The sequence below is a fragment of the Diabrotica undecimpunctata genome, chromosome 4 (assembly GCF_040954645.1).
Source record: "Diabrotica undecimpunctata isolate CICGRU chromosome 4, icDiaUnde3, whole genome shotgun sequence".
Lineage (NCBI taxonomy): Eukaryota > Metazoa > Arthropoda > Insecta > Coleoptera > Chrysomelidae > Diabrotica > Diabrotica undecimpunctata.
Genome location: NC_092806.1, coordinates 115,846,963 through 115,859,527, shown reverse-complemented (window position 1 = coordinate 115,859,527; position 12,565 = coordinate 115,846,963). Strand labels below are relative to the sequence as shown.

Below are 12,565 nucleotides of genomic sequence, written 5' to 3'. Positions count from 1 at the left end.
ACAATCGAAAAGATTAGTGTGGTTTGACCCTTGAAACAGGAAAGAGCTTAAATTAACATCCAAATGAAGCTGTCGGTCAAAATTAAAAAAAAAAAATCACCAACAAATAAAATAAATGAACAATAGTCCTCGTTTACAGTTTTTCTTGTGTTTTTTGTTTCATTTTCCTGGTTTAGTTAGTAAAGTTTTAATTATGGTTAAGTTGTTATGGTAGAGTTTTTATAACATCTAAAAAACCTAATTGTTTTTGTAAGTATGAACCCTGTTCGTTGTTTACTTATATTCTAAGATCATTTCTATTTGTAGTGAACTGATGATGAGATTAAAAGAAAGAAAGATCAAAAGCGAAACGTATTCAAGTAAATCAATGAAGTAGTTGACGACTTTCATTTGCCAATTATTGACCGATCAAACCTCTGCAATTCAACCATTGAATATATTTTAAATTTAATTAACGGTCGTATTGTTTGCAATATTTATATATATATATATATATATATATATATATATATATATATATATATATATATATATATATAAATATATATTGATTTTCACTTGAGTAAATAAAAATCACTAATCTAAAATTTAAAAAATAATACAATTGTATTATGTGTATACCTCTCCATTTCTAGTCGGCTTGTTGGTATTGGACTGCTCACTATCTCCTTCCGTCATTACTCCACTATCACTGTTCTTGTCTGCTATAAAGGTATCTTGTTCTGGATCTACAGCTTCTGAAAGTCCTTTTAGATATGTTTCTAATAAATAATTGCTGCCGTGCTTTCTGACCCTGGCACGATGTGTTTTATCCTCTAGGTAACCTATTTGGTGTTCGCTGTGCCTAAAAAAATGCAGTAAATTAATCATCCGGTCAAGAATGATAAAAAAAATTTATATTTAAATAATATTCAGAGCAAAAATAAAAGGGAAGATTCAAAACTAAAGCACAAAGAATGCAAAATGTCGTTGTAGGAAACTTTTGTGTAAAATTCCATCATCCACAACCAGGTCAACAGTATATGTAATATTTAAGACAAACTGTATCAAAATCAATTGAATATAGTAAAAAAATGTGTCAAATGTGTTGACCAGATAAGTTATTTGGAAAAAGGTTGTGAAATTGTTTAAATACCTAAATATATTAGGATACTTTGATATTAGAAAAACGATCAGTCCAAACTGACATACGGCAGGGCTACTCAATATTGTAGTTATATATCTTCAGTGATTAAAAGTAGAAATACGATACAACCCAATCATATAATATGACGTAAAGTAAACAGCATTTACTATGCAGATTTTTGTATAAAACACGCGGTGCTTGCGATATTTACAACTAGTCACAAAAATTAAACTAGCGACCAAATCGTTTCTATTAACAATCTTCATACTAATATTTCGTGAGTTCTCTCCAGTGACATTCCTTAATTTTTTAGTCGGCTTAAGTTAGCATTAACATACACATTACTCTGCTTTTAAACAAAAAATATTTACTGTAACTCAAAAGGTTTTACACTAAGTCAAAACGTTTAGTTCTCCTGAGTCTCTCACTATTCCATGCTAATCCTGGAGCTAAATAGCCTCCACATTTACTATGGATAGAAAATATGTTTTTATGTTTCTTTTTAAAAACTTTAATCACATCTGCAACTATTTAAATACGCAGGACTCTGTTAAGATCACTATTTCTTACGAGAGAACATTTACAATATCCCTTATTACTTTATTCTGGAAAGCTTAAGTCATTTTGATGGAGAATAGCAGGATCTTATTAATATATGTAGACCAATACTTTGGCTTGCCAATCCAGTAAAAGTAACAGTTATGCCTTCTGGCTGCAGAATATAGTTCACCTTCTTGGTGTTGATCAGCCTGGAGCCCCAGTAGGTGTGCTTTGCATTAAAATCTCCGTTTAAGATGAATTTTTCATGAACACTTTTTATCGGTTCAGAGTAATGTGCATAAATAACTACTCAGATGATTTTGCAATTATAGTAGAGCTGGTATAAAAGTTTTAAACATTCTATTCCTTCGGGACTTTCATTTTTGTACAAATACCTCTCACCGTTTCTGGTTTACTAATCAATTGTCAGTTTTAATCATGCCTCAAAGAAATATAATATGGCAATATTTGCAAGCAAAAGAGTATGCTTAATCACATCAAACACACCTGTCATACAATACAAACTCGATATAGATGAACAATACCGAAAAGGATATTTCGGTATTGAGATATAATAAATGAGCATTCTTCAGCATTCATTTTATATTTTCTCCTTATTCATATGTTTTTAGATCCTAGTTTGCAGATATTTAATTTTTCGTCATATTTTCTGCGCTTTGGTTATAAAATCATGTAGTATAGAGATATTTCATCCCTGAGTACATGGATATCCTGGTAAAACTATTTAATGCAATTGATCAATCGAGTAATATACCCAATGAATAGTTGACTCCAACATTCATTGTCGGAGATTTTTCAACCACGCGATAGGACGGCGTCCCGATCCTCTCTTGCCAAATTGACGAGTTGAAGAATTTGATATTTTTCTTCGTTCAGCATCACGTGGTCGAAGTACTCAAGCTTACGTTGTTTCACTAAATTAAGCACTTCTTCTTCTTCTTTTACCATGCGCTGTAGGTCCTCAACGTTGGTGACATGGTCCACACAAGATATTTTTAGTGTCCTCCTGTAGATCCACATCTCGAAGGCTTTAATCCGCTTTTCAGTGCCTTGCGTCAGTGTCCAGGTTTCAACTTCATATAGTAACACTGGAAGAATGTAGCACCTCACTATCCGCAACTTGGTTACCAAACTAAGATCACTGCAGCACAGCAAGGATCTCAACTAATAAATGTAGACCGTGCCATTTCAATTCTGGATCTAATCTATTGTGCTCTAATCTAATTCAATGTACTAATCTAGAGTTACCTGTATGATAACCAAAATATGTACGGCTGTTTTATAGATTATAATAAGGCTTTCAATAAAGTCTGCCATAAACAGCTAATTGATGTCCTCAAAACAAAACAGATGAACTACGATGACCTTCGAATTATAACGTATCTATATTATAAGCCGCGAAAAGAGGGGTACGGCATGGATGTGTATTATCGCCACTACTGCTCGACGCATATTCTGAAGAAATTATAAAAAAACTCTCGAGGGAGAATAAGCTAAAATAAAGGTCAATGGAACACCAACTAACAACGTTAGGTATGCAGACGATACTGTCATAATAGCGGACAACCACCACGACCTCCAGAAGCTAAAAAGCAAGACAGTTAAGTATGGAGAAGGAAATGGACTCTCAACAAACACCAAGAAAACTAAATTTATGAGGTTATCAAAAACCCAAAATAATTATAAAAGCCTAATAATTAACGGTAATACTTTGAAATAAGTAGAAAACTACAACTATATTGGCACAATGATTATTCCCACAAACGATTACTCCAAAGAAATCAAAGTTTGAGTAGAAAAAGCGCGAATAAACTTCAATAAAATGAGAAAAATACTTTGTACAAGAGAACTTAAATTAAACTTAAGAATGGAAGGTGCTATAGGTCCTCGACGCTGCTCTATAAAATGGAAGCGTGGACCCTTAGTGATGTTTTTACCAATTTTATACAATTTTTATATTTATTGTTAACTACAATAACGCCCTTTTATTTCTGATGACAATATCACTGACTAGTCGTGATATAATCTTTGTAAAATCATAATAAATGTGATTAAATTACCCCTTTACGGATATGATATTAACCGAGAGAAAAAATAAACTAGTGCAGATAGTAGTAAGAATGATCTAAATCTAAAATATTTTACCAATAACAAGATGGTTTGCAAAGTGAAATACAATGCCTACCTAAGTTTTTTAAGTTGTCTTCGAATCACTTCTCCTTGAGCCAACACTAACTTAAGTAATTCTTCTGTACTTGAAGGTTGTCTTTCATTTTGTAAGGCTTGTAACCTCTTAGGGTGTATCGTTTTGAAGGCACTTCGATCTGACCAAGTACTTGAATCTGATCTACATCTGGCTCTTCTACTAGAAGGTCTCATAGCGTCTGGTTTAACTCGCCGTAATGAAATTTTTACCTAAAACGGAACATGTTTTACATAAAGAAAACAACTTTGAAATGAATGTTAAAAGTATTTTCTTAAATGCTGAATGTACCTCTGTTTGAGCTGTTCCCCAAGCGTTCCAAATATCTAATATTTTCGATAATTCATCCAAAGGTTGTTCTACTCCTCGCCATCTTTCTGTGATTTGGTATTGTTGGGAGTAACTTATTGGTCTTCCCTGAAAAATAAATCAATCAATAAATAAATAGGTACACTTGAAGTACATATTTTCAATTATTGTATTATTCTATTTTAAAATCGCATTTAAATTTAAAAATACCTTTCAGTGCTTTTTTTACGAAAACTAACTAAACATATTAAGACAAACAAAAACAACTAAATGTTATAATCCTTTTAAAGACTATAAACAATAAAGGTTATAAATCTTTTTTGGTTCTACTTTAACCTAATCTAAAGTTTCTTTTGGTGGCAGTATTTTTGTTTGATTTTAAATTTACTTTATTGTGAATGAAACAGAATATCCATAATATCAGTTAATCCAGATCTCAGGATAATCTCTTTGTTGCGAGTCAATTTTTACTAACCAGCTATAGTGGTAGATTGTTATAATGAAAAATAATTAGAAAGATTTCTAGTTCTTGCATATGAGACATTCAAATAGAAAAAACTCAGGTATGTTTGTCCATTTACGATTTGCTTTTTTATTGAATTGTGCGTTTAAATGAAAATTTGCGAAAAAAAAAATGTTCAAAAACTAACGTTTCATAAATTCGGTTTGTGGATAATCATAAAATTATTTAAATTTTCTGAAAAGTTTATATATACAATTTTATAACATCTACAAAACATTCGTGTAAAAATTTTATAATCTAGTTCTGTCCGAAAAATTCGAAAATTTTCAATACTTTATAAAAGAGCTTTTAAATTTATTTTCAAAAACCAAAATCGGTTAATTAAGTGAACTTAAAGAATTATTGTGTTTGTTTAAAGAAATATTGTGAGTTCTAAAAAACTTTTATTTTTCCTGTATAAAATTTCAGACACACCTTTCAGAAGCACCTAGTTTGTTCACATAATTAATGTCCCTGAAAGTTTGTGAGTCAGTAGCAAGAGAGAATCTGCCTTTCTATCGAAACTGACATTAATGAATTTCTCAAAACTTTCGTCAATAACACCATTGAGATATATCAGAATGTTGAAAGTTGTAACTTCGTAACATCGTTTCACCTAAACCTAGGGCTACGAACTTAGTTTTTAAGGACTCGTTTTTGCCCTACTTCAATCTGAGATAGCTCTAATCCACATTATTTGCATGTATATCTAAAATAAACTATCGTTCTAGCAGTGGATACCCTTGCAGCATTAATCTCTTGCTTGCTCTGTACGTCACGTTAATGGCTTAGTGATATCTCCAAACTTAATGAATCTACGATGGTAAGTACACAGCCTAAGAAAACTTCTTACTTGATGTTTGTCAATCGGTTTTGGCCACTCCTTAATGGAATCTATTTTTCCCTTATCCACAGCCACTTCTTCTTTGATAACCATAGGACAAAGTTTATCGACTTTAATTTGAAATAGCTGGCAGATCTAAGTCAATTTAAAATATCTAAATTCTTCAGATGGTCTTTAAAAGTCTTCTCCAAAACGATTATGTCATTCACCTAAATATACCAGGCACGTTTTCCAAGATAACCCTCTCAACACATTTTCCATAAGCATTCCAAAAGACGCAGGAGCATTACAGAGGCTACATGCCATAAATTTGAATTACCACAATCCAGATCTTTTGGTAAAGGCTATCTTCTCCTTATCTACTGTGTCCGTGTTGACCAATATCCAGACTTCAAATATAAAGTAGAAAACAATTTACTTTGAGCCAATGTATCCAACGTGTCGTCAATCCGAGGCAGAGGATAACTATCTTTCTTGGTAACGCTGTTCAACAAACGGTAGTCCACACAGAACCTCGTAGTTTCGTCTTTCTTATTGACGAGGACTACCGGAGAGACCTATGTAGAAGGAAAGAAGATGAGTGAAAGTCATTACACGACTTGATAAACCGAAACATGAAGACGTAAGGCAAGATATAAATATTTATTCAATTAATTTAAAAGTAAAAGAATACTAACTAAAGATTGACTAGATAAACAAACAAACCAAAAGAAGAAGAAAAAGAAGAAGACCTCTAGGACGCCCCTTAAACAAATAGAATACAATATGTTGTCGGAATAGGCAACAAATATCTAATTACTTAATTTATTGTTTATATATCTTCTATAAATTTGCCACGTTAAAATTGGCTATATTTATATTTTTTTGCCAAATCTGATAACCATACCATTTCCGTTTAAAAATCATTAATTTCCAACGTTAAAATTGGCTATATGCATATTTTTTGCCAAATCTGATAACCACTTACGATTACGGTTGGAAAATGATTAATTTACCACAATGCGCTGATGAATTAAGAATTATCTGGTTTATTACGTTTCTCAAAAAGGGTGTGAACTAGATTTTGGAAATTTCACACGATCGGCCTATGTAAATGAAATCCTACCCCTCGGCGAATATACCAACTCAGTTCGACCTAGTGGTGCGAACATCTAAAATCTTAGAGCGTCGAAATATCATTACTGCCCGCCGTGATTGCAGACTTCCTGCGACGACGCCGAGACTAGACGCTTTTCTTCTTAGCTGATATCTACAACATTCAGAAAGCAGTGTGTTTCTTTTGTGCTGATAATAATTTATGAGTTATGTCAATCGTTTTTTGCTTATTTACAATCATATATATTTCATTTTATACGGCTTTAATTAATTAACCAGCTAACTCTTTATTTCCTACATAAAGAAAGGTCGAAGAAAAACATTCCACTTGAATAAGAAAAGTTTATTTACTAAACTTTATAGTTATACTCCTTTCTTTTGGGCTATAAAACTACGTCTTAGTTTCAGTATATATAAATGCCTAACAGCCAGCATGTAACTATTTAGAGAAAACAAACTTCTTGCAGTCAGTAACTACTTCTTAGTTAACCGACTCTTCAACATGAAGAAAAATTACAGTACGCTGATTAATTGTTTATTACTTGATTCTCTCAGCCATATGAATCACCATTCCCTCAATAAAATAGTAATCCGAAGGAAGAACTAGCTATCAGATTCTACATCTTCATGTCTACCAGATAGCTACACTATCATTAACTTCACTGAAAGTGCACGCCAGGAGAGGCGATGATTATTAGTCTTCTAACTTGTGGACGCATCAGTCTTTTTCTTAAAATTGCTTCTTGGAAACCAATCAACGTTTGCGTTTATTTATCACTGTCGGTTTCTGTAAATATCAACTTGCGTTTTCTTTATGAGAATGAATAAATCGTATATCGGTGAAGATTTCTCTTGGGATATAATCAACCTAAATAAAATTTATTTAAATTATTATAAGATGACAAATATTACTAACTGCAGTAAAAAAAATTTAAAATAATAAATAAAATAATTTTAAAACAATTGTTATATGATAAAGCCATTCTTTATTATATTATATTGATTAGAACTTAGAATTTATTATTATTATGAGTTTATTTTAAATGAACTTCTAAATATAAATCATCCCCTATTTGGGCCAGGTCTATGAATTCATTATCAGATCATTGACTATTCAATAATTCTAAGGTAGGTCTAGATTTAGCGATTTTGAGAGCAGAAACCATTTTATATATCAGTTTCTAATGTATATAGTCTATCTTCGTTTTCTTCTTCTTCAGCTTGTTTGAATCTACTCCTGGACAAAGATCCCTAGACACCGTTTTTGTGGTCTTCTTCTACATCGACTGTGTTCTTGTGGTCTCCAGTGTACAATGTTTCTTGCCCATCTTTTGTGTACCGTCTTGCCACATGTCCTACCCCAAGCATAATTTTATTTGCGCAATACTTTTAATTACATCTTCCACCTTCCTCCTGCTTCGAACGACCTCGTTTCGTATATGTTTGCTTAACTAACATAGCTCGTTCGATGACTTTCTGTGTTGTTCTCAATATGTTGCCTGCTAGTTCAATATGGTGCCAATAAGTTTCACGATCTCCATTCCATAGGTTATAGCTGATAGGATACAAATGTTAATATCCTTTTCTTTAAATTTACTGATACCTCTTTTTCTACACAACACTGAGTCTTCCTACCGCAACCTAAGTTATTTGGATTCTTTTAGTGATATCTGCCGTTTGATTCTTTTTGCTTAGTTTGATCGTATAACCTAGGTATATACACTCCTCAATACTTTCGATCTCACTTGCATTTAAGTCTATCATTATTGAAGCAAAGCTTCGATACTGGCGTTGTATTACTTTTTTCTCTATAGTAAAATGCTGAGGCGAGCGACACGGAACTAGCGCAAGTAGACTGGAAATGCACTTAAACGAGCAGGTTGATGAATACCAGGGAGGACTTAAAAAGGGCAGATCCACCATAGATCAAATATTTGTGTTAAAAATGATTCAGAGCAGTATGTACGAGCAACAGCTAAAGCTAGACTCTCTGTAGATTTCAAACAAGCTTACGAAGAAGGCGTCTGTACCATACCCTAAGAGTACTCCGAATTTCGGAAAATATGATCAGTCTAGTAAAAATGACCTTAATGAAGACCGACAATTACTGATGAGAAGGTCACGAACGATCCGTTCACAAAGATCTGATCTTTTCAAAGACCCGTGATTGATACAGTCACATTCTGTGATCCTATCGTTCGAATGACTCTATGAATCATGTCTATGAATGACGATGTCTAGTGTTTACGAAACGAACTGTGTGATCACGACACGTTGCTCGGTCAAATTAATGCATGAACCTCGAACCGCAAAGGATCGTTCAAACGCTGATTTCAGTTTCCCAGAACGGCGAAACCCTTACGCTGCAAAACTGTAAAATTATATACTTTCGAATTGTCGAGTCAATAGTCCCGTAGTCTGTTCTATTTATAAATTTATAGGAAATAAAATCCATTTTAAATGTTGCATTATCATTTATTCATGAACATAATAATATGGAATTTGTAAATTTACTTAACTTTTTCAAGTATTTTTTTTATATTTTAATGATTTCTGAAGATGATTTGAGAAATACAAATCTTAATGTCAGCCTTAAACTATATTTCATTCTTAAATTTATAGTAACAATATCGAATTCTACACGTAAACAACAATATGAACGGGCCTGCATTATCATTAATTCATAATACTCTGAGAAAGATTCGTAACCATATCAATATTAAACTCTACACACTTGACCTTTACACAAAAAATTTAATTAGTCGTTCATATGAACGGATCTTTATGATTGAATCACTTTAATGAATGACCTGGAAAACCCGGGTCACCGAAGTGAACCAAGTCTTCCCGTCACTACCGAAAATATAGTAAGGATAAAAGAAAGCCTATCAGGAAAATTTGAAGTAAGAAGGGGACTAAAGCAGATAAACCTTCTATTCACAATACTCTTTAATTTCTTACGGGAGGCAATAATGAGAGAAAGAGAGTGGAATACGAACGAAAGGTATGATTTATAACAACAGAAGCCAGGTCCTGGCCTTTGCGGACCATGCGGTGTTAATGGCAAGAACTAAAGGGAAGCTGATAAGGATTTTTAAACTCTTTAAAATGAAGGCTAAACAGTATGGACTGATTATTAATGAGCAAAAAACAAAGGATATGAAAATAGGGCAGACCACATTTGAAGGCACACAACTGAATACTACCACAAACAACGGGAGTAAATAAGCCATGGGCCTCTAGGGTATGTTGAGTTGTTCATTTTGCATTTTGCCTGTTTGTTTATTTCTTTTTTGATTTTTTTCCACTGTTCCTCCATTTGTTGCTGTTTGAATTGCTTCTCTGCATTTACTTCTTTTACAAATCTTCTTTTTACTTCTTTCTTTTTCAACTTATCTACGTTTTATCTTCATCGTTACACTTTTCTACGAGTGTCCGTATTTTCTGTAGATATTCTACGGCACTATAACCTTTACGGAATCGCACTTGTTCAACAAGCGGTAAGTATCGAACTTATTTAATAGTCTGTTGGTAATTATTTTGGTAAATAGATTATACGGATGTGATAACAGGCTTATTGGTCTGTAATTTTCGAGTTTGTATTTGTCTTCTTTTTCTGTAGTAAAAGTAACTGCCCATTTTGACAAGAGGCTGAAATATCACCTCCAAAGAGCCAATTATTTATTATGATTTTTACAGGCTCCAAAGTAGTTTGAACTCTAGCTCTAAGCACCTCTTGTGTTATTCCGTCGGTTTCATGGCATTTGCCATTTTTTAACTGTTTTAAAGCAATTTTAACTTCGTCGTTAGTAATTTTTGGTAGTGTTTTAGGTCTTAAATTTAATATTCTTCATTCTTTATTGTCTATAGTAATTCCATTTTTGTCTTTTATCTGATGCACTTATAATGGGCTTTAGCTATTTACAGTTTCTAACACTTTTCTGTTCATGTGTTTCTCTACAATATTTATTATTTAGTATGAAATTCGGTATATATATTATATTTGCCACATCTTAGTCTGTGAACACAGTAAAGTTCCAAGTTTTTATTCCTAAATTTTCTATGGTTAATTTTAAAAATTATCAGTTTCTTTGCTAGTTCTTTATAATCAGTTGCAACAAATACCTGGCAACCTGCTTTAAGATGTTGCATGGTTTCTTGTGTTTGACACCCATAACGGTATTAGTGGTTTTGTATCTGATAATTTTTGATGATATATTTCCAGTAGTTTTGGTGGGTGTTCTTGAATGACAAGTACGGAACCCGCTGTTTCGAGAAACATCTTTCCTGATATCAACCAATAGTTAAACGCTGTACTGTCCACATTATCCTGACTAACTTCATATGTATACAACCCATGCAGTGGCATGTTTATGCGCATTTCTATTCGTCATTTACTGTGTAAAGATGTAATGCAGATGTCTACGACAGATTCAATTGTAGTATAACACACAGATTCAAAGATATCAATGTTTAAAAAAAAAGATCATGGTGACAATCACAAACGCAGCAACGTGAAGTATTCTGTAAATTTTTAATCTACCAATCGAACTTCTATGTTTATGTTTGCGATGGTGTTAACCAATTTCATATTGTTTCATTAACTATATCCTTTTTGCAAGATTAGTTTTCTTAAAAGATAATAGTTACTTATCCAGTTAAAGAAAGTTAATATTAGCTTTATAATTAAGGCGCGAATCTACAAGAAGATATTTTATAAAAAATTTACATTTTGCTGTATGTTAAAGCACTTCGTTTATTTGCCTATTATTTTTAAGAACTACCGAGATATAACTGTAAAATATAATGATTTGTTTGCTCACCTTTGATTATTTTTATTCAGTTGATATTATTGTGAGAATTGGAGTGCTAGATACACGTTTTATTTAGGATCAGAATAGGACAGGTTCGGCTCCAGATATATATATATATATATATATATATATATATATATATATATATATATATATATATATATATATATATATATATAGATAAAATCTCTTGTTTTATGTATTTACGATGTTTGTCTTTATGATGGGATAGCTAGGTACGAATTAGAAATAGTTCCCATTTAATATTTAATCTAATGGTTTCTGAAAACTTGTGAAACTGCAACATCACCTTCTTGAAAATGAAAATGTTACTAACCCATACCATTAGAATTAAAAAAAGGCTGTTACGATGCTCTGTATTCTCTACATTGACGCATTGATGTTCAAAAAATCAGACCTACATAAATTAGAAGTGTTTGAAGAAGGTGGTGTTACTGTAGACTGTTACATATACCATGGACCGTATTACAAATAAAGTGTTGCGAAGAATGAACACAGATAGGAAATAATGCGAACAATGACAAAGAGAAAACTGAAGCACTTTGGTCATATAATGTAGTGAACCAAATATGCAATGCTAGAACTAATAATGGAAGGATATATATCGCAGTATTGGAAGGAGGCTTTTTGGCTTACATATTTAAGTAAGTAAACATATTTGAATAAAGTTAGAATTGAGATAGTGATTTCCAGCCTCCGGTAGAAGAAAGACAGAGAAGAAAACCCACCGTAACTTATGCTGAGTTCGCTTGGTGGAATAAACTTAAAAAGACGATAATGGGGTTATAAAAAGGAAAAAGATTTGCTTGCATACGAATCACGGGAGAAATGCGTTTATGCTCGATTGCAGCCCTAGAAGTAATGCTGGACCTTCCTTCTCTGCATATACATGTAAGAAGAATCGAAAAGATTTTAAGGATTGAAAAAATGTAATCCATAAAGATACCCACTGATATTATGTCCACAAAACAAGCTTTCGAACTCAAAATAAATATTATGATAAATGAGTCAGAGCTAACACAATATAAAATCGTACAAATAACAAGAAGTGTCACTTAAGTTTTATCCTGAAGGGTCAAAAACACAGAGT

The 12,565-nt window shown here is 32.4% G+C and overlaps 1 protein-coding gene across 2 annotated transcripts in view; it reads right to left on the bottom strand.

Annotated features, from left to right (window-relative positions):
- Positions 1-12,565, bottom strand: part of LOC140439882 (uncharacterized) — a 284,930-nt gene that overhangs the window by 4,306 nt on the left and 268,059 nt on the right. For both annotated transcript variants that reach the window (XM_072530053.1, XM_072530052.1), the window contains 3 exons: positions 4,182-4,307; positions 3,873-4,102; positions 622-844 (listed from right to left, as the gene is read on the bottom strand). In XM_072530053.1, coding sequence (XP_072386154.1) covers positions 622-844; positions 3,873-4,102; positions 4,182-4,307 — 579 coding nt within the window. The remainder of the gene's footprint in view (positions 1-621; positions 845-3,872; positions 4,103-4,181; positions 4,308-12,565) is intronic.